At 36.4% G+C, this 23,178-nt stretch overlaps 2 protein-coding genes and 1 long non-coding RNA gene across 3 annotated transcripts; 1 reads left to right on the forward strand and 2 right to left on the reverse strand.

Annotated features, from left to right (window-relative positions):
* Positions 1-6,985: 6,985 nt before the first annotated feature.
* Positions 6,986-9,649, reverse strand: LOC128236251 (toll-like receptor 4). Its single transcript, XM_052951134.1, has one exon. It carries the CDS (start codon positions 9,595-9,597, stop codon positions 7,309-7,311), a length of 2,289 nt encoding a protein of 762 aa, XP_052807094.1. The 5' UTR covers positions 9,598-9,649; the 3' UTR covers positions 6,986-7,308.
* A 5,610-nt stretch (positions 9,650-15,259) lies between these two features.
* LOC128236265 (uncharacterized) lies at positions 15,260-16,373 on the forward strand. Its single transcript, XR_008261303.1, has 3 exons — positions 15,260-15,494; positions 15,660-15,826; positions 16,287-16,373. It is a non-coding gene; the product is annotated as an uncharacterized LOC128236265 (long non-coding RNA).
* Positions 16,374-18,535: 2,162 nt separating this feature from the next.
* LOC128235652 (uncharacterized) lies at positions 18,536-23,178 on the reverse strand. Its single transcript, XM_052950457.1, has 7 exons — positions 23,151-23,178; positions 21,676-21,736; positions 20,487-20,640; positions 20,105-20,276; positions 19,506-19,714; positions 19,197-19,345; positions 18,536-18,677 (listed from the first exon to the last, which is right to left on the reverse strand). Exons 1-7 carry the CDS (start codon positions 23,176-23,178, stop codon positions 18,536-18,538), a joined length of 915 nt encoding a protein of 304 aa, XP_052806417.1.

Consider the following 23,178-nt stretch of genomic DNA (forward strand, 5'->3'; position numbering starts at 1 on the left):
GTATGGCAATGTAATCGACATATGACGTTTGTATGGCCATGTAAAGGGCTTTGGGCAATTGTATGGCGATGTAAAAGTCTTAGGACGATTGTATGGCCATGTAAAGGGCTTAGGACAATTGTATGGCGATGTAAAAGTCTTAGGACGATTGTATGGCCATGTAAAAGTCTTAGGACGATTGTATGGCAATGTAATCGACATATGACGTTTGTATGGCCATGTAAAGGGCTTTGGGAAATTGTATGGCCATGTAAAAGTCTTAGGACGATTGTATGGCCATGTAAAGGGCTTTGGGTAATTGTATGGCCATGTAAAAGTCTTAGGACGATTGTATGGCCATGTAAAGGGCTTAGGACAATTGTATGGCCATGTAAAAGTCTGAGGACGATTGTATGGCCATGTAAAAGTCTTAAGACGATTGTATGGCCATGTAAAGGGCTTTGGGCAATTGTATGGCCATGTAAAAGTTTTAGGACGATTGTATGGCCATGTAAAAGTCTTAGGACGTTTGTATGGCCATGTAAAGGGCTTTGGGCAATTGTATGGCCATGTAAAAGTCTTAGGACGATTGTATGGCCATGTAAAGGGCTTTGGGCAATTGTATGGTCATGTAAAAGTCTTAGGACGTTTGTATGGCCATGTAAAGGGCTTTGGGCAATTGTATGGCCATGTAAAAGTCTTAGGACGATTGTATGGCCATGTAAAAGGCTTTGGACGATTGTATGGCAATGTAATCGACATATGACGTTTGTATGGCCATGTAAAGGGCTATAGGCAATTGTATGGCCATGTAAAAGTCTTAGGACGATTGTATGGCCATGTAAAGGGCTTAGGACAATTGTATGGCCATGTAAAAGTCTGAGGACGATTGTATGGCCATGTAAAAGTCTTAGGACGATTGTATGGCCATGTAAAAGTCTTAGGACGTTTGTATGGCCATGTAAAGGGCTTTGGGAAATTGTATGGCCATGTAAAAGTCTTAGGACGATTGTATGGCCATGTAAAGGGCGTTGGGCAATTGTATGGCAATGTAAAAGGCTTTGGACGATTGTATGGCAATGTAATCGACATATGACGTTTGTATGGCCATGTAAAGGGCTATAGGCAATTGTATGGCCATGTTAAAGTCTTAGGACGATTGTATGTCCATGTAAAAGTCTTAGGACGATTGTATGGCCATGTAAAAGTCTTAGGACGATTGTATGACCATGTAAAGGGCTTAGGACGATTGTATGGCCATGTAAAGGGCTTAGGACGATTGTATAGCCATCTAATAGACATATGACGATTGTATGGCCATGTTATAGACAGATGACGATTGTATGGCCATGTTATAGACATATGACGATTGAATGGCCATGTTATAGACATATGACGATTGTATGGCCATGAAATAGACATATGACGATTGTATGGCCATGTATAGGGCTTAGGGTGATTTTATGGTAATGTAACGGACTAAAATTGATTCTACTGTTATGAAACATGCTCAGAACAATACTGCATATTTCTAAATGTAATGTCATAACTCTCCAAATCACAAATATAGCCAAAAGAAAATCTCTCAAAACAATTCGACATTTCAAAAGGAAGACATTCATATAAATAATTTCACTTTCCGTTCAAACCAAATCAAAAACTATCGACTTAGATTGAAGGACACACAGACTGCAACCGCCCGCTGTCATATTGCATCCCTTTTTTGTCCGTATATTTTTTCGTTGGCGTCTTAATGTTTTCGTGTGTCACACGTATATGCCATACATTGTGACTTTACTTCATAGAGCAAGGTAATTTTCGAAGCGGTAGTAAACTAAAAATACGCTGGTGTTAATTCAATGGACTTGTTACTTCACATAGTTGATTAGGGTCATTACAGAAATCTACATGTGATCCTCAATATTATTTTGGCCCCTGATTCAATTAGATATTTTGGGTCTTCGGCTTGTTTGGTCTTTTGCTTATTTAGTCAGAAACCGTCCATTCAATTGACATTAAACTTCCACACAATGTCAAAATTAAGCTCGGCAAATCTTTATAATATTCAATAGAAGTTCCCACCATTGATTGACATAGAAAATTAAGTATTTCTTTTGTCATTTGTACACCTTTTTACATATATTCTTAACTCATGCAAATATCGAGCAGACAATATGGTGTTATCTGTATTTTATTGATTTTGATTTTCAGTCCTGAGTTAATTTTACTATTATGGACATATTTCTTTTATCATACGTGTAAATAAACTATATATCTCATAGACAATCGGTGTCACAGTCGAACACGTTGTCATACGAACGCATCTGTTGAGAAGTTTCTAGGTATTTCATTCACGTTTTTCTGTATAAAATGTATATTATAATTCAGACATTTCGGCATCAGGAGTGGATTTTACTTTACTGTGTTTTTCGACGCAAATATTCGTAAGTGTACAAAAGCTTTGTTAATATTAGAACTATATGCAATCGTCAGACAATCTACCCGCCCGTACACCTGCCTGCGTCTGTCTGTGATATAACTTCAAAATTGTGTTCGTCTGTTTGACAAACCTTCGTCCAGTATTAAAATTTTCGCTTAACTAAAATATCTTAATACTTATCTGTCCTCGGTATGGGTGTTTTTTTTTATGATCGGCCTGATATTCTTACTGTCTTTTCCGTCAGTCGATTTAGCCGCTGATCGTTCGCACGTCTCATGAAATTATCGTTATGTCGATTAGTATTTGTAACATATAAATCTCGAATATCATGGCAGGCCTACTGTGCTCTCCGATTTTAAAATCAAGCAAACGGAAAGACAAACTACCAAAAGACGAACATTATCAATACTCCTAATTTTCACAGGATGTTTAATAGGAACATCATGTGTAGACATCGGTGTATACAATGTTGTATTGCTCATCCCGATTTTTATGGTGATGTTTTAAGGAAAATTCGTATTTTTTTTTCAGCAGCTTGTTTGGCAGATAGACTCAATAAATTCCTTGAATTAACGGCAATACTTTAAAAAGTACTAGCTTTCATTTTTTTTTCATCATGAATTCCTCCTACAAAATATAAGGTTGAATATGGCGTCCTTACATAACTAGACTTTCAGGGCTTTGATTTATGAAAATTTTGTAGATTCACGTTCTCTTTAAAACCGCTTTTTTTCTGCTGGCTAGGGGTGCCCCAGTGTGTGACGTTCATTTCTGGTCTTTTTATTCAATAATGTTTTTTCTTTGTTTGTTTTCATACAATGATTCTTTTTTATGAATCTCGATGATCACAGAGTTTTAAACCTTTTATTTGCTAAGGCAGACTGTGTTTGACACTCATAGTTTCAAACAATAACTGCATCGTATCTTTGAAAAGTTTGCATTAGGTACTCTGAGTTGTATTTCTTCGTCTGCATAGAGTAGGAATCTCTAATCATTGAAGTACTTGGGGTTCACGTAATAGTTTACTATCATTTGTTTTATTATTAAATTTCCTGAAGTTAATGTATACTTTCATAAGATTTACCTTTTGCAGTTTTACTTTTTACGACTATACCCCTAGCGGAGCTATTGAAAAAGTGTCTTCTTACGGTTGTAAGCGGATCGTGCACGAGAATTTCTATTAATCCCACCTGCCGATACATTGTATTTGGAAAGGCGATGATAATAATCTAATGTTTATCTTTCGAAAAACTATTTCTATTTATCTATTGATATATCTGTATGTATTTATTTATGCATTTATTGGCTCACTAATATATGCAATGCACTTTTCTTTGTATAAGTCAGATACAGTTACTCGTTTTTTCTTCGAAAGTGTTCTCTTACAGACGTAAGAAACCGTTTCGCTAGGACAAACACCAATTTTGTCCGAGGCAAAGCCCGAGGGTAAAATTGGTGTTCGTCCTAGCGAGTCGGCTTCTGACGTCTGTAAGAGGACAGTTTGGAAAAAAATCTTGTACTGTATCTTTTACTTTTCCAGCAGTGTTGGGATAAGGGTGATGTAGTGCACGCAAAGTGGTTAAAACTCCAGTAAATGTATTTTACTAATCGTTCCAAGGCGGTACCTAACAACTCTTGATAAGCACACCTAATTTTATATAGTATATATGCACTGTGTTATTTGTGGAGGCTTATGTATAAACTTTTGGCTTCTGAGCTTGTTTTTTCTGAAATAATGAAAGGAAATAGTAAGTTGAAACCTCATCAGTAGATACAATGTTTGAAGAGATCAGTTAAAGCATTCCATAAGTGTGTACTTGACGGCAGATATTCACTCCAGTCATGTTTCAGTTTTCAGTTTTCAGTTTCATAAAAACAGCATCATCTTGAAACATGAAAAACAAAAACATAAAACAACTAGCAAACAAGAACAACGTATTTTATAGATTAGACAGCTATAGACACAACTGAATTAAAGATAATGATTTCTAGTTATTTAACTGAATAAGGTTGCTCACAAAAATGGACAATTTCAATATTGGAAGTTCAGAGTAATTTGACATTTGAGAAAATGGGGGAAAGGTATTTATTTCTATCAGCACAAAAGTGCTTCAACTCAAACACACATGTACCACATTCTATGATTGTATTGAATAGCATTAACTTTTCCTTTTTAATTGGTAATTTATTATTACAACATCTATAATGACAAAGGGCAATAGCTAACTTCCTGTGTATTAACATGACTGTTCATGTATTTTCGCAGTGGGAAGTGTTTGGGCAAATATTGGTCCCTCGTAGAATGAAATATACAGTGACCATATTTTATATAAAACGTCAATGTCTGAAAATAATTGGCTGTACTAAACTCGTTAACTAACATACTTTGACGTTCATATACATTTTAAAACTTACCGTTCACATAAAATAATTAAGACATATCAACTAATATTAGCGAGCTGGTATAAGGGCCACGACCCCTCCGATAATTCATTGAACAACCCTTATTATGTTATCTTTACATATGCCTGACCTTTTGACGTTACGATATAGTGCTAGAAATCTCTGAATTTAATTTCATTACTATTGATATATGTCACGATGTAAAATTGGTTGGATCTGAACCAATTTTTGTTTGAATATTTTATTTCATCATAAAATAACACATACTTAAATTGTAATGTAAGGCCTCCAGCTCATAATAAGTACTTTATGCATGTATATTGTTATAACTTATTTTATTATTACGGTGATGAACAAGGCATATTAAAACGATCAACTGATAGGAAGTTATAGCAAAATCATTTCACCAGTAATATAAATTATGTGTACTCGTTTTACGTCAACAAGTAGTAGTAGTTCACAACCACTCTAGTTTGACTCTGGCTAGATTAACACTGAGGCTCCAAGGACGACAAAACCTGCGAAGCAAACTTAATCGAACCGGACAACTTTCAACCATATCTTAATAATCAATAATCATTTATCCAATAAGTAGTTTTGTTAAAATTCGACTAAATCTTAACGGTAAAACAGTGCATGTTTAAAGTGTGACATTCGCACTAAAAACTTGGCCTTCTAACAAAAATGATATCCCATACCCCAACAAAGAAAAAAGAGAGTAAAAGCCTAAACCTGAGGGCCTTCCATCGAATGATGCTATCCCAAGGACAGATCATAGTAGAAACCTAAAAGTATGGGCCTACAACAGACGGGTGGTATCTTTCACCTCAACACACATCATAGTGAAAAATTAAATATATGGGACGACTACCGACGTATGATATGCAAAACTTTAATCCTCTGAGCCTACCACCGACTAGTGGTATTCCAAACCCTAACAAGTACATGTATAATGAAAGCCCTGATCTATGAGCCTACCTATGATATCCCAAATTATAACGGAGATAATGCAAGCCTAAACACATCGGTCTACTACAAACGGGTGATCCTAATCCCCTCAATTAGAAATTGAAAGCCTCAATTTGTAGGCCTACTTCCAACAGAAGCAAAACCTTCGCAAAGGTAGTGAAAACCTAAACCTATGAGCCTACCACCAACGGATGATATCCAAAATTCTAAATGAAAGATCACAAGGAAAGCCTTAACAACTTGGTCTACCACTAACGGATGATATCCCAAACACCAACAAAGCTAATGAAATCCTAAACCAATGGGCCTAACACTTACGGATGGTAGTTTTTTTATTGCTGTTGTTTTCAATGATTTGTTTTATAGGTTATGAATGTTTCGGGGAGGTTTAAAGTGCTAACCTGCCTGCTTCATAAAAACACATTACACAGTTTCCTTTATAAATTATTATCATTAAAAAAAGTTGGAATATGTGTTAATGTAATACTGAAATATCACTGTTAAATGACATTAAAAGATATCGGTTTAATCCAAAATGCAGCTTTTAGATAACCCTAATATTTCCCACTGTTACGTTTGTAGAAGTGACTGTCATTGCTTGTGTTGTAGCAGTCACTGCTATTGTTGACGAAGTCACTGTTAATGTTGACAAAGTCACTGTTTATGTTATCAAAGTCCTTGTTTTATGTTGTGAAATTCAATAATGATGTTTATGTAGAATTTTATGTTGTAGAAGTCACTGTTTACGTTCCTGAATTCAATGGTTATGCTGTAGTAGTCACTGTGCATGCTATAGAAGTCTCTATAATGAACTTCTGAACAAATAACTTAAGAATTCCCTTCATTTACTTTATGTTTAGGGGGGATAAGTTCATTAAATACAATGTTTACAGTAATCTGGTGCTGGAGCAGGCATGTTAGTAAGAAGCAAAAAGCCACAGGTAATGACTGAATGTACATATAATTTGATCATAAATATGATCACCCTTGCACTTCACAGTTGAGAGGTTTCTTTTTGAAATTTGAACATAATACTAAAAATGAAAAAGGAAAACTTGGGCTGAGAAAGGTGACAACCAAAGAATGTTCTTGACTGCCAAATTCAAGCTAACGGAGTTTTAATCATTACAGAAGAATACGAAAAAAAGTTTTGATATTGAATGAATCCTTATGTTAAACAATGTTAGCTTTTATTTTAACATTTTGTTATCAACAATCAATAATCATACAAATCTAGGCTAATAGAAAACAAACTTAAACAATACACTACATGTATTTAAATCAAAGCATTAAAACACAGCCGTTTTTGAAGTATAAGTTTCCCAATTGTTTCCTACGGTGTCATGTGACAAGTTTAAAGTGTCAGACCAGATTCGTTGAGTGAATTAAGTGGGAGATTACATGATATACAAGAATGATAGTTTTACTATTTATGTATTGTATTTACAGTTCAAAACACCAATGCTATAACAATATCAACGGTCATAGTTTGAGATTGAAGAGCAAGTTAATACAATTTACAGAATTGTCTCTGCATTCTCGTTGTGATATCCAGACGGATGTCCGTCTTCTGACATTAAACATCCATTGTTACCCACGATAACGTTGCTGTCGTCTTGTTCTTTCGCCATCAATTGTACGATTCCTCGACAAATGGTTTGTACGTCGGGTTTTGGCGTTATATCGTGTCTAGTCCATGTAACACGTGTTGTGGTCAAAAAATGCTTTCTCAAAACCTTAGGCATCAATGACAGTTCTACCTCCTCTAGTAAAATGAGTACCACAGGTCTTTGTTCGTGAATAGCTGTAAACACTTCATTTTTACACCATGTCTTTTTACAGAAGGCTTTTGACACACATGCTACTAGGACAGAGCAATTTGAAATGCACGTAACAATTTCCTCAGCTACGTGGATGCCGGGCCGAAAATCGAGATCTCCAGTAGCAATACATGTTTTATCAGTTTTAAGAATCTTCTGTAGAGAACTGTTCAAAGTTGGATATATTACATTTGAAACGAAATCATCATTTTCACTGCAATATGATAGAAATATCGGAGTTTGTTCATCAGCTGTCCTATCATTTCTTTTAGCAATAAAGAGAGCGAGCTTTCTTTCTTTTCGCTTTGAACGGTACCGTCTACACATCAGTAATGTTGCAATGCCTAAGATAATGATAAGTGTTCCTGACACTGCAGAACATACACCAATGATCAATGTCAATTTGCATTCAAACTCCGCATCTGCTGAAGCATTTTCGTCAATACTAATGGAAGTTTGAGATTGGCTTTGAAGGCATTTAAAGTTTTGAGGTTGTATGTAGTTTGAAAAGCCTGGATCAAGTATCCATCTGAGGAATTCTTTTGATTCGCAAGAACATACAAAAGGATTTCCACTCAACTGCATTGAAAATTCTTCACTATACAATAAAACTGATTGTCGATAAAAATATAATCTTGAAAGCATATTGTGTTCAAAGTAATGGATTTCGTTAAAACTAACATTCAAAACTTTCAATTTTATAAGATGAGAAAATTTAAAATCTAATGTAGAAAGTCTATTGTGAGATAAATCCAAATATTCCAAATTAGTATTTGTACTGAATATGTCATCAGGTAGTTTCGATAAACGGTTATTTGAAAGATTGATTCTGTAAATGTTGGGGGTGTTTTTGAAAATATGTTTTATTTTGCTAGTATCCATTAAATATAGCTTGTTATTTGAAAGATCAATGTCTTCCATGTACCTTGACATTGCAGTTAAGTTCAAGTCCATAGATATAATTCCGTTTTGCGAAATATCTAGGACCTTCAAAGGTATAGCACCCATACTGTCTACAGGCAAGGCAACTATAGGTCGGCTGATGTTTGTAGCTTCATACTTCATGTAAAGTATTGCTCTATTTTCCAACGAAACGGCAAACGGAATGGACTCAAATTCGTCCAACACACAGTTACGAGCCCACAAGTGTGTGAGATTGAGTTGCGCGGTCGCCGATATATCACTGTCTGCTGGAAGTAGCAACTTCGCGTCTGTTAATGAGTCAGGGAATAATGCATTGTTAATGTTAAGTTTTCTTAGAAATTTGAATGAACGTCCGTTTGGATTTAAGTACATAGCCGCCATGAAATTGGCAGCAAGGTATCCACTGTCTCCAAGATTTATACTTTTCAGAAACGGGAGCGCATCGGCAATTTCACCCGGAATCATTAAACTGTCTGTTTTGCTCAAATCTAGCTCCTCCAAGTGGCTGCTGCGAAAGCAATCGAAAAACTCACCCCCAAACGTTCTGATTAACGGTGACCGTACGGATATCTGTGATATGTTAAGTATTTTCAAATTGTCCATGTTATTTCCAAGCAATGCTGCTGTAAAATTTGTCAGCGTTATTCCAACGTTGCCAGCAAAGTCAAGAACTTCAAGCTTTGTCAGATTATGGAACGCCCCTTTATGAAGTCCGATAAGGTTTTCACTCGTCACCGAGAGTTCAACTAAGTTGTACAAATAGTCGGAAAATGTTGAGGGCAGTACAAACGATGGTCGAGTTTCAACATCTAAAGAGTTACCGCCACTGCTGTCCATATCAGGTTTAAGTACGAGGTGTTCCACAGTTCTCCATGACCTGTGTTGAAATATATCTGTCTGTAGGTAAGCGTTTAAATCCACGTTGAAGATCTTAACAATAGTGATTCCAGCCTGAACCTCATTCGGCATGTTATCATCGCACAACAAAACATCCCTTTGTCTCCAACACTCTTCAGAACTCACAACTGCTATCAAGCAACCTACCAATGTTGTAAAGATCATTGTAAAGATTTTATGTCGCGAAAATACAAATATACACGCTGAAGTAAAAATAAGCGTGCTACACTAGTCCATATATATCTTAACAATGGGCTAGTTGTATAACGTTAACATGCATTGAGGTAGTTTGACCCAGTAAGTCTTTCATTCCTGCACTGTTTACATTATCTAATGTCATAATCATTGATCCAAAGTGTGAACGCCAACAATCGATTGGAATTGGAACATAATATGAATTAAATGTTATTAAACTAGTCAAGTTTCTTAAACATTACTTATTTCTTTATGTTTTAATTAATATATGTCAAATGATGATTCAAATCTTAATAAATGAATGGCATGAGCTTATGAATGGATTATTTAAATTATAAGAGTCATTTGAAGCCTAATTACTACCTTGAATTTGTTGACATAATAGACATTAAAAGTCTATCTCAATCAGCTGATTTCGAGGAAAGAGTGGCAACAAAACTAGAATAAGCAATGTTACATACCCACATGATCGGCAAAGTATGTCGTTTGTGGAACTGGTGTCCATATAGCACTAAAACTGTCTGGTCAAGGTCATTGCCACGTCAAAGTTCCGAAAATTCCGCAGGATATTTCATGTACACATTTTCCTTTAAAATGTTAATTTTGTCTCAAATAATAGTAGCAAACGTTTTATCCAGAAATGTACTTTTAAGAATAACAATGGTTTCATACTGTAGAAGGAGATAAAATGAGATATCTTCTCGTCATCTTTTCGAAATTTTCTTTTGAAAGTTAATTATAATGATCCTAATTTTGGAAATTGTCTCTCAAAATGATATCTCTTAAGCGCAGGGTAAGTTTGGTTAAACAGTTTTTTTTGCAATTTTTTTTTTATATTTAATTATCTTACACTATAAAGAGGAAACAAGAAGCAATAGCAGGTGTTTTGATTTTGAAAAATAAAAATAAAGGAACATCTCCAAGTAAAAAAACACAAACAGTGTTGCGTTGTTGGTTTAGTTCTTACAACAACCTGTGGAATGGGTTAGATTCATAAGATCTCAAATGGAGTTACATGTTTATTCATTCATACCCAAGCATCAAGTGAAATACAATACTACAGGCATAGCTATATATGAAACATAGTATTCAGTATGAATAACTACAATAGAGAAATATGCTGTAGTATATAAAGAATTGTGTCCCTTAGATACATTAAGATTAAGAATGCAACAAACAGTACATACAAAATTCAGAACAAAGCTAATCAACACATTTCATGGGTACAATGTTGTATTATATTTGTGTATATTTATCTGTTTTGTATTTCACTTTATCGGCCTAAATATGTATGCTAGCGTTAGGCTGCAATAGGGTTTGTATGGACCCCAATGTGAATCACCGGAGTCGCAACCCGATTCATTGGGCAAGCTTTTGTATACAGAATAACGAAAGAGCTAAAATGAGGTTTATATTGTACTGAGTATGGGTCTGGGAATAGGTTTGTGTGGCTCTAAATGGACTTTCAGTGTTGTCAACATGTGGTATTCTTGGCCCTTAGTAGGCTTAAGAAGAATTGCATGAGTAGCCTAAATTTAAGTTGCACATAGTATTGTTTTGTTCTTAATTAGCTTTATGGAGAGAAACATAGTAGGCTCGTCTTTCGTTTTAATTCGATTCAATATACATGTATCATGTATATTATGATATACAATGTTGCAATGTATGATATTTGTGTTGAGTAGATATGTTTTAGCTAATTAGCTTTATGGTTGCCATCATGTGGTATACTGTAATACTGTAATACAGTATAGGGGTGTTTTTTTTTTCAAATCTCATTTTATGTTTATGGCAATGTATTATATTGATGATATATATGTTCAAGTATGTATAGAATATAATTTTGGCTAGTTGAATTTTTTTATTGTGACTTTAAAGAGCCTTTGTCATCAAGCCACTGTGCTCTGTGCCACTGTAGGAAACAGACAGCAACTTGTTCCTTTATACGCATAATTTCCCTCTGTGTAAGCCGATCCTGAATACTGTTATGAATGTTATCTAAAAACGTGAATCAGTCATAACTTAAGTGGTGCACCGCTTGGCCTTTCCAACATATGGCGGCGTCCAGATTGATATTCAGGGCATTAAGATTGTGTAAGTTTATATTTCAACTATGTAAGAAACTAACGCTAAATGTTTAAATTCATCTTTTATTAAATTGTTATTTCCTATTTATTTCGTAACATGCTTAAAACTATAATAATTATCGCTTTTAAAGTCTATTTTGTTAAAAATTCTTCAGGTCTTTTTTCTTCTTAAATAGTGGCTGATACATTTCTACAATTATTGTTGTTCAAAATGAAAACTTATTCTAAACTTGTACAGAATTTTACCAGATAGTATAAGACATATGTTTTCATCGTTTCATAATGGCAAGGCCAATACCTCAAGTATAGCAAACGAAAAAGGTTTCGAAAAAGATGTTTAGTATTTATTTGTATTTGCTTCTGACCGGAAGAAAAAAGGTTTCGAAAAAGATGTTTAGTATTTATTTGTATTTGCTTCCTGACCGGAAGTTGTGATGACTGGGATTCAAGCGCATGCGCGTTGATGGACCAGTCTCAATCGAATCTTTGTGGTGCAGACTCAGGGCTGGCCAACAACGCATGCAGACGATAATGTGGAAATTGTCGTACGTGAACTAAACAAACGTTTAATAAATGGCATTGAATGCTATGAATAATTGTATAAAAAAATTGTACCAGGAAATAAAAGGCATTTTATAAGCCAACATATACGAATTTAAGGCTGGAATAGTATCATATCTTAAGAAATTTAAATTTGGACCCCTTTGAGAGATGCCATTACCGCCGTAGAGGACAGCCATCACCATGATTTCAATCTTAACACGTAGTATGTATCACAATGATCCGTTACTATTTACAGCTAGCGATATAAGTTCGGAAACTGTTTCTTTTTCAGTATCGCAATGATAATATGTATTCATGGTAGAGATTCCACTAATTTCCAATGTTTTGCTCAAATATTTAAACTCACCCATTATTGTTTAAGACACATACTTTTTACTATTTTACCATTTGGCCAGGCATAACTGGTATTTTTTAGGAATAACATCCATCACCTGATGCACCCATCCTCAACATGGAACCGTTTTATGTTCTATAACAGAGCATGTTCCGATTGTACGGTGAAGTCCCTGACGTACAAATATGTTTGGTGGGTTTTCACGCAAAAAACATTACAAGTATTCCAATTCACAGAGTAAGATTTTCCCCCGTTTCAGGAGTTTCATGTTCACATTGTCGACGGAAAAGATCATGTTTTGATGTGGTGTAACAACGCCGCACCAGTGCAAAAATCAAATACATCAGTATTTAAGCGTTTTCCAAGATATGTATCTTCATAGTAAGGGCCCATTGGAACGCCTGTTGGTGGTTTTACTCCCATGCTACTATATTATTTTTTTGACACATTCCAACTTAAATCACCGGTGAAACCAACGCTTTATGCACCAACGCTGTACTGTGATGACCAGTCAAATCCGCCTGTCCAATTATCTCCAGATTGGTGATATCCTCATGTTGTTGTATGGTCAAGTATGTCGTCTTCGTAGTTATCTTTCCCTTGATATCCCCATACCAACTTCATCATCATATAGATGAAGGCTGCTCCAGTTTGTACTAGGACAAATAGCATACATTTATTACGTCTAAATTGTATATTGCCAGTTTCTGCTGTGAACACTGTCATGTGTATGGAACTTTTAGTTACCTCTAACTGTCAGTACCATTTGTAAAAAAGCTATCGTCTCTCATGCTTTATGTCATTGATGTTGTCCATGTACCAAACTTGTGGTGGCAAAAACTCCCTAAAATGAATACTGAAACTAATTGTATTGGTACAAGAACAACAGTGGAGTTATATTTCCACTGGGATTTCTTTCTGCAACTTATTATTGCACCTCGTGTTCGATGTCGTCGAATTTGGAAAATGGAACTGGATAGGGTTTGACCCTATCGGTTTTGTTGCGGTGCGGTCAATACTGTGGTCCTCTGGAATTCGGGAAATAGTTATCCACTGCTCCTTCTTCAATGTCCATGGTGGCTGATACAATTTCTTCCAAATGTTTTTCAGTAAACTGATAATGATCACTTAAGTTGTGTCTAACGCAAAAATCTTTGTTGGTCCTTATAGGTATTGCCGCGACATTTCTGCGGGGTTTTATGCTACCTACATGATATTCGAATTATAGCATTGCGAGTTTAGCTCCTTTCCAGTCAGCAGCGTTCTAATACTGATAGCCTTACTATTTTCCCCCACCTTTTGATTATATTAAACCGTCCGAACCGTCTCCATATAGTATAGTTCTCCATACTGTTCTTGTTTTTTTTATAACTTCGGCAGTTTATACCGTAACGACTTTGGTCTATTGTTGAAGGCCGTCGTTTACTTCCAGCTTCTGTTTTATTTGTATTAAACCATTCTTTACATGGCAACAAACTTCATAAATCATTGATGCAAGCTTATGATGACCGACAGTGCGGCTTTATCATTGATGCAAGCTTATGATGACCGACAGTGCGGCTTTATCATTGATGCAATCTTATGATGACCGACAGTGCGGCTTTATCATTGATGCAAGCTTATGATGACCGACAGTGCGGCTTTATCATTGATGCAAGCTTATGATGACCGACAGTGCGGCTTTATCATTGATGCAAGCTTATGATGACCGACAGTGCGGCTTTATCATTGATGCAAGCTTATGATGACCGACAGTGCGGCTTTATCATTGATGCAATCTTATGATGACCGACAGTGCGGCTTTAGTTTGAATGGTTCTATTTCAGCCCTGGAGTGTTATTCATGTCTCACGCCCGTTCGTCACCCCGAGGACTGTAACACGACAGCATCATGCTCTTTTTCACAGGTACATACAACATTACAAAGCTATTCAGCAGAAAAAGTTTTCAAATGGTTTTATCGTCCATTTGTGTCCGTTTTTGGGGAACATTTACCTTGTTCTTGGCTTAATTAGAAAGAAGTTTAATATGTTAGTCTAGCTTGCTGTTAACTGCAAACCTTTGATATACACATTTTTGCTGCGGTAAATTTAAGTTCAGTACAATCACATTAGACTCAAATATAAGGCCTAAGATCTCGATCATTCGCATGATATGTTTCATATAAATATCATTCTCCATAAAAGTATTAATACAGTTCCGATTAAAAAAAAGTTTATTTTCTGGTAAATGGTTTCAATAAAGAAAGAAACCAAATAACCACTATGTTCGAAGGCAATCCAGACTCTTCCTTTCGGTTTCAAAAACAACACCTTGTATTGGTTGAAATTTGGCGATAAACTGTTACTGTTTAAAATGTATCTAAAGATATCGACACTGGAACTCATCAAATCTCTTCATTAATCTAGACCCTCTCAAGTAGAAAATATGACTTCCAACATTTCATTCAGTAAAAATGTTTAGTAATTTGGACTAGCAATGTTTTTGAAAAATATCCGGATATTGCGGTCAACGACGAAGGGTGACTGTGGTTTTGTTAAATTATCAAATTTGCTTATTACATAATGACGAATTTACGGTTTAATCCAATGTAGGTATGTGGCGGATTTGGTCATGGCTTTGGTTCAGTCAGCCAGGTTCTTATAGGCAAACGTCATGAATATGAAATGCTGTCAGTCGAACGACATGACGTAACGTCAGCAGGACATCATTCAAACATGGACAGGAGAAAACGTCAAAACATTATGATATCCTGCTGCGCCACTGATTTGTGTAATAAACCTGCATTACCTAGCACGACGGTTAAAACAACTACAGCAGCAACACCAACGACTAACCCCGCAACTACAACTGACCATGTGACTTCGACTCACACATTCAATGGTATGAAAACTATTTATTACGCCTACTTTCAATTGTACATGTATGAGAACAGTACTTCTGCTACTGCTACTTTTACACATCCACGTGGTCTCTCTTTGTCTGATTTGCACGCAATAGTCTGAGTCTTATGCTATTTTAAAGCCATAATAATATTCAACCCTTTAGGTTCCACGTGTAACCGTGACCTCATGTTTGTGCTGGATGACTCCCACAGCGTGACGGAGACCAACTTTCGGCACGCCCTCTCCTTTCTGTCGGGCCTCGTTCAGCGCGTTGATATAGGTCCCAATCAGGTTATGACGGGCCTCATCACATTCAGCACCACATAGCACGTACGCAGTTTGTGTTGTTATAGGGACGGTCACGTATTGTTTTCGCTACTGTACTTTTAAAGCTGCACCTTCACAGATATACCATTTTTACCATATAACTTTTTGTTTTTTTTTGTCTTGGAAAGAGCAATTTTTTGCGTAAATATCTGCAAACCAATGATATAAGATTGCTGACAAAAAATCAGATCGTAGATTTTCATATTTCCGTTCGAAAATTAATGTTTTATGGCTTAAACCGTTACTAATTGTTTAAGAAACATGTATAAAACATCAACTTTTGAACTTGAATATAAAAATCTCTAATCTGTTGTTTTTTTTTTGTCAGCAGTCTTATATAACTAGTTTCCATGGATTTTCATAAAAATGGGCTCGTTCCAAGACAAAAAATAAAAAAGTTGTCAAAACGTCCAACCTGTGAGAGTGCAGCTTTAAAGTGACACTTACCGTTTGTGTGTTTCAGATTCACTGGTTATTAAACACGTACGAGACGCAACAGAACGTTACCACCGCCCTGACTCAGGTGCCGTACGAAGGCGGAAGTACGCACACCGGCGAGACACTTGAGACTGTGCGGACGCGCATGTTCACCGCCAATGCAGGGGACAGACCGCAGGTGCCAAACGTTGTGCTTGTGATCACGGACGGACGGTCGAACACTCCTGCGGTCACCATCCAGCAAGCTGACCTACTTCACACAATCAGTCATGACGTCATCAGTGTCTACGTAGGCTCTGGTAATCTAATTTTTTTTGTAATTCCTATATGCGTTCTGTGTGCGAACCACCCTTTCCTCTTGGAGGAGAAGATACTTAAAAAAGGAATGTTTCCTGTTTGAATCTGCGTCTAAAAATAATCTGACCTTGGTTTATTTTTCAGCCGCCTACATGCCGGAGTTGATCGCCATAGCAACGGACAGCCACCACGTGTTGGTCGTTGACGACTACATCCGTCTCCATGCATTAGAAACTCAGCTTTTAACATCATCTGTAGCGCATGACCTCGCGCCAAGCCATGGATATATATGAATAGACTATGTTCTTTATTTATCAGGAATTTTAACTTCTTGTAATAAACTAAAAAGCTGTAAAATGGTTTCAAAATCTGGTTGTTTAAAAAGCTGTCATTTCTTTTTCCGGCTCGTGAAAAAATAGTGCTCTAAAAAAATTATATACAAGAAAAACTGTGATACAAAGTATCACAGCGGGCCCACAAACAGATCTACCATGTAAATATTTTGAAGTTGGTGATGGCTGATGTCGAGTCAAGCCTATGAAGGAATTAAAAGAGACCTATTTTTGTAAAACATTAGTCTATGCACAACTACAGTTTATATTAAACACTTCTTCCAGGTTTCAGTACAACTATAAGTTTTACAGGGGACAAAGTTTTGTGACAGACAAGACAGCACTAAATCAATATGTCTCTTGCTTAATCGGGAAAAGACATAAATACGGCAAACCAAAGTTACAGTTCTTGCACAAGCACAGCTGTAACAATGCTTTTTTTTATTTTGGTACGCATTTTTATATTCAGTAACAATTCTCGGGACATTTAGTTACTTATATTGAAAATAAGTTTCAATAACATATTAGTTAAATCGCTATGTAAATTGACACTAACTTTACAATGCATCAGAGTCAAGTTTTCATATATGTTACATTGGTCAGCTGAGGAATTGGTCAGTAACTTATCAATACGGCAGTATCGAGTTTTCCTTTAGTACACATTGGTCAGCTAAGAAATTGGTCAGTAAATTCTGAATGAGGCAGTAATTGGTCATCTATATGCACTGGACCATGAAATGTAATGACCATACAACAATTCAACACCCCGAGGGGCTTTGTGCGAAGTGTGACAACACGCCTTTGACTGGTGTATCAGTGAAAACATTTTATGAAAATTCATCAATGCATCTTTGTTCCAAATAAGAACAGATAATGAACGAAAGTTCTTTTAAATTGAACAGGGCATGAATACATGGCCAAATTACACTTTTCGGCATTTAGTGAATGATGATTGGAGAGGTCGAACGTGTAAAGAAAACAAAAGCGAATTATCATCGGATTTAAAACAGTTTTTCCAAGTTTTATCCCTCACTGTCAGAGATCAGTCTTACTCGCTTGCTTGAAAAAGGGTCGTTTTCCAGATAAAGAGGGACCACGCTTAGCTGTTGACAAATTTTTCGGCGTGGGTAGGGTAAAAAAAAAATGAGTTATTTGTTCATTCAAAGCTCCTCGGCCATCTTCATTTTGCATGTAGATCGCGTAGTAATTTAATTTAGCAGTTAAACTTAATGACTTTATTCTAAGTAATCTTAATTATGTTTGCAGTAATACACTTCACTGGCAATGAATTAAATCTAAGATTGATATAAGAACTGGCTAAAACGCAACATTTAATTAATGATATAATTCAAAATTTTACGAACTACTTCTACTGATGTACCGGCATACATCCGAGGTTGTGTTCGATGGAAAATGGCCGAGATGTTCCTAATGCGGATAACCTTAAAGCACATAATGCAATTGAAACAACAGGTACAACCCCGGCACTTAGAAATTGTTTGAAGGTAAAATGATTCAAGCCCGAGATATACACAACCATACGATGCATACAAACAACAACACGAAAGTTATTAGATCTAACATTTATTTAAAGCGCAAGCACGGTTGTTTTTAACTATAAATATGCATCTGTTCAAACGCATGACTATTTGGTGCAGGTTCCAATGTTGATATCGTTGCTATTGTTATCTGCGAACACCTCGTTGATGATGTCATACAGTGTGACGTCACGGTTGCGGAGTAGTGCCTTTCCTGCGTTCCCCGTGCTACAGGACGTTGAAACGCATCTATGAAGAAGCGTGGTAAACATGGTTATATTAAGCATTAGGAGGTATGATGACATGCTTTTGATTTTGCTTGAGATTATTTAAGTGGCTTAGAATACAACCCCATTGGCTGACTCATTGTCAATGCAAAATCTGACACAGGAAGACTTAGTCTGTATCGGATGAGTGGTAGAAGGCGGACCTTATGAACACCCGCGAAAGTTGATTAAGCCCAGAACTTAATTGGCTTAAAATGTAGGTTTTAATCTAAATAAATCAACATTGCAAAAATAATTGCATTTTAATGGAGGAATAATTAATACTATTGTTTCCCATTTTTTATTAAATATATGGTGCAATAAAAAGTTAACATTCAAACAGTAATATAATTCAGTGACGTTCGTCGTCAATGCTCTGCTTAAAGGAATGTAACAATGAACTTTGCAATATTGAGTCTTAAGTCTGAACTCTTGAGATTGTTCGAAATCATGGGCAAAGGACCTTAGTTTTCAAATTGTATTCAAAACACTGTCGGTTCACCTTATGTGAGGTCCGTTTAAGTTCTCTATCCGATGGTCGGAGTTGAAGAAAACGGAGGTGCCGACGGCGAAATACTCCATGGCGTTTGCCATCGCGTACGTGTCGTTCCAGAGCCGACGATTTCTGACGGCTGTATAAGCTGACAACAGCTGGAATACACGCCATTTTTTTCATTCTTGCATTAAATGGTTTAAAATGTGAATACTTATAGTCAAACACGTATTTCTGCTGTTTATAAAACAAAACTTTCTTTTTCAAAAGTTCTTTTACTTTCATGCGATAACTTAATACCTAATTAAAACCAAGTACCCTTTTCTTCATGCCTGTATCCAAGCCGTACTCGTGCACAGTGTGCGCAAACTCGTGCACGAGTACGTTAAGTGAACCCCGGTACGGATCCGCGGCAGTGCACAGTACATTGACGTCAAGTACCGCCGTTCGCTGACCACCCGCGCCCGCCACATTGATCCACTTCCGTCCGTCAAACGTGCATGAGCGGGCACAGCTGCCCCCACAACCTAAGACCGAACTCTGTTAAACTAACTAAATCAGTGACATCATGCCTTATCAATCCCTAATACATAGAAATGATTTATCAAAACAATGGAACTATCAGCAACACCATAACGGGAAGTAACGTACAGAGATGGTACACATCTGAAAGGGACAAACAATACAACAAGGTTAAAATCCCTTCTCCCCATGAATACTCTTTTATTTCATAATTGATTCCTGTGCGACAAATACTGTTAAACGCGATAGAAAGATTGCGTACCGAATAACGCTTTTATTTTTATTTGTTTGCGTACGGCATGCAACCCCCTTGAATACCGAGTTGTTTCTGAATACCGCGTACTTATAAGGTGGGTTTTAGCCTCATACAAGCGAGCTTATATCACGGGGCTTACAGTTATAGTCCTCTTGACAGCATTCCGGCGGGTTGGAGTTGGGGTAGTAGGATGGATACACCGTCAGCGTCTCAGCGGCCGTGAACACGCCGACGGTGACGGGACCGGTCGCAAGGCGAGTGAATATAGGCGGCGGCATACTCATGGTCATAAGGTGTATTATCTTTGTGGCCTGAAATTTAGACGACATAAAAGATCAAAAACGAAATATAGGCAAGGAGATAAATTAAAACGTGGCATATTTGGTACAAATCATGTCGTGTCGATTGCAAATACGTATGTGTAGGAACGTCATTGGATACGCGTGTGAACCACCGCACCCTTATCGTCATGTTTCGATTGATCAGAATAGTTATATCAATCAGAAGGAAAGATTCGTTACCGTATCAAGCGCGGCTTTCGACACGGCGGTCGTTGCATCCACCCGAATGTTAATGTCGCCAGGGTCCATATGGGAAATATGCGTCAGGTTCACCCAGCGGGAGTTAAGGGACAAGCGCGCAAGACGTTGCAGTCCGACAGGGGGCGCCCTCGTTCTCAATGGTAAATAGGAAACACGATGAGTTTTATTACAAGGATCTGATATATTAGGGTTTATACATGTTATGACTGTTATTTTATGACTGATAATCTTTTATATATAAGGCTTCTTATATTCATTTACTACCTTTCGTTCATTATCTTTCCATGTTCATTGGCATGGATTAAGATTTGACAGAATAATAACAAGTTCAAATCCTTTAACTTAAAGGAATAACATTTGTTTGCATGAATATAAACACAAAGATTATGTTTTAAGCAAAAATAAGATGATCAATATGATAATAACGAGGTATTTTTGCGATATATCTGAAAGGTTTCGAAACTTCACATGAATGTGTAGCTACACGAAAATAAGAAAGTTGCAGGTGATTTCATTTAAATTTAAACTTGGAGGCTGACTAATACTCGTGATCATATTTTAAAAGTGTACAACACACACCAGGATGACGAAGCGCATAAAAACTAGTCCACATGTAAAGGTATCCACAAGTTCTGAATGCTAATATATAGACCTTGGACAAGGTGTTTTTAATATAGTGTAATAAAGTGTTTGACGAACAAATACAACTATAATCAGGACTGATACTTCAATGGTCATATTCACATCAAATGTATACACAAAAATGGCCTTTACATTTCATAATACATTGTAGTTGACTATCGCTGCTGTAAATGATACAGTACCAATTGTTCTCGCTATTATTCCGTTTCTTCTATCATGTAACAATTCCCATCACTTTAACAATCACGCATTCAAATATCCCCAATGTTCCGTGCAAAAAATGTGTTCAACTCGGAAGACCCTAGGAGCCGTCAAGTGCATAAAAAGTCGTTGAACCTAAGCACCGTGGTTATGGGCCATGAATTTTAAAACGCCATTTGCCTCACTATTATGTCATGGTTTTAAACATGCTTTAGGGCCATATTTAAAAAAAAGCACATTCGGTTTAGGTCCATGATTTTAAAACAAACTATCAGTTTCAACTTTCAGTTTAAACTTAGATATGCATGCTTTATGAGACACTCACATGCTCCCCTCGAGACCCTCATGTGCAGTGAGCGCTACAGGAGGCGGCGTCCCCACGGAGTCTGAATGGAAACACGGAACTTATATAGCTAACCAGTCAAATATCTACATGCCAACTGACAAAAACACGTAACCTTAATACAATGTTGATCATTGACAATATTTATATGACTTTCATCGAACGATTATGTATCTAAAGAAGATTTTCAATAGCAGGATTTTTTCTCGGGAAATATTTCCTTAATGCGAGCTTGGTTTTAGAATTTATATTAAACAATAATATAACAACTATACCCCCCCCCCCCAAAAAAAAAAATTAAAAAATTAAAAAATAAATAAATAAATAAATAAAAAATAAATAAATAAATAAATAAATAAATAGATAAATAAATAAATAAATAAATAAATAAATAAATAAATAAATAAATAAATAAATAAATAAATAAAATAAATATTAATAGATTAATAGATAAACAAATAAATGAGTGAGTGAGTGAGTGAGTGAGTGAGTGAGTGAGTGAGTGAGTGAGTGAGTGAGTGAGTGAGTCGCAGGAAACATACAATTTAAACTTCTATAAAGTAACAAATAATTTAATAATATTTTCCATCAAGTGCTTTGGAAGTAAACACAATTTATGTTCTAATCTTTTTAAAATCAACACAAAACTAAATTTTGATAAAATCACTTACTTTTAGTGATGACAACAATTAAAAGAAATTTAAAGACCTTTTTTAACATACTGATAACTCTTATCTACCCGAATTAGACGTTGATATTAAAGTATATGCATAGATATACTTATGATATGGCATTAAGTATTAATACTTGGCTACTTTCTATCGGGGTCGTTAAAAATATCTATCTGAACAAAACTATAGCATTTAAAGGCCGATCAGATTGCTTTGATGTAATTTGAAAATAAAATATTTCAGAAAATTGAATAAGATAAAACAAACAAAAACAATAAAAGCAGACAACTTCATAATATACTTTCACAGTGTTTTATTTAACATTAAGCGGCATCACTTAACTCAAGCATAACCTACTCATCTCAGTCGGTAAGCTCGACGTCATTTCACTGCTAGGGGCGTCCCTGTCGCGGGGGATGGAACTTTACCCACGCTGTACTTACTCACCTCAGTCGGCAACGTTGACGTCATTTCACTGCTAGGGGCGCCCCTGTCTCGGGTGGATGAACTTTACTCACGCTTTAAAAACTCAGCTCAATCGGTTACGTTGACGTCATTTCACTGCTAGGGGCGCCCCTGTCTCAGGTGTTGGAACTTTACTCACGCTTTACCAACTCAGCTCAGTCTGTAACGTTGACGTCATTTCACTGTTAAGGGTGCCCCTGTCTCAGGTGTTGGAACTTTACTCACGCTTTCCAACTCAGCTCAGTCAATAACGTTGACGTCATTTCACTGCTAGGGGCGCCCCTATCGCAATGGTTGGAAATTTACTCACGCTTTACTTACCCAGCTCAGTCGATAACGTTGACGTCAT

This window comes from Mya arenaria, chromosome 5 (assembly GCF_026914265.1).
Source record: "Mya arenaria isolate MELC-2E11 chromosome 5, ASM2691426v1".
Lineage (NCBI taxonomy): Eukaryota > Metazoa > Mollusca > Bivalvia > Myida > Myidae > Mya > Mya arenaria.

What these genes read in the sequence shown, in the direction of transcription:
- LOC128236251 (XM_052951134.1), bottom strand. Translation starts at nt 9,597, where the DNA reads ATGATCTTTACAACATTGGTAGGTTGCTTGATAGCAGTTGTGAGTTCT.
- LOC128235652 (XM_052950457.1), bottom strand. Translation starts at nt 23,178, where the DNA reads ATGACGTCAACGTTATCGACTGAGCTGG. An exon ending in AACGTTATCGACTGAGCTGG is followed by an intron (nt 21,737 to 23,150) that starts GTAAGTAAAGCG and finishes GTTTCCATTCAG; the next exon opens with ACTCCGTGGGGACGCCGCCT. An exon ending in TTAAACGGACCTCACATAAG is followed by an intron (nt 18,678 to 19,196) that starts GTGAACCGACAG and finishes GCTTCTTCATAG; the next exon opens with ATGCGTTTCAACGTCCTGTA.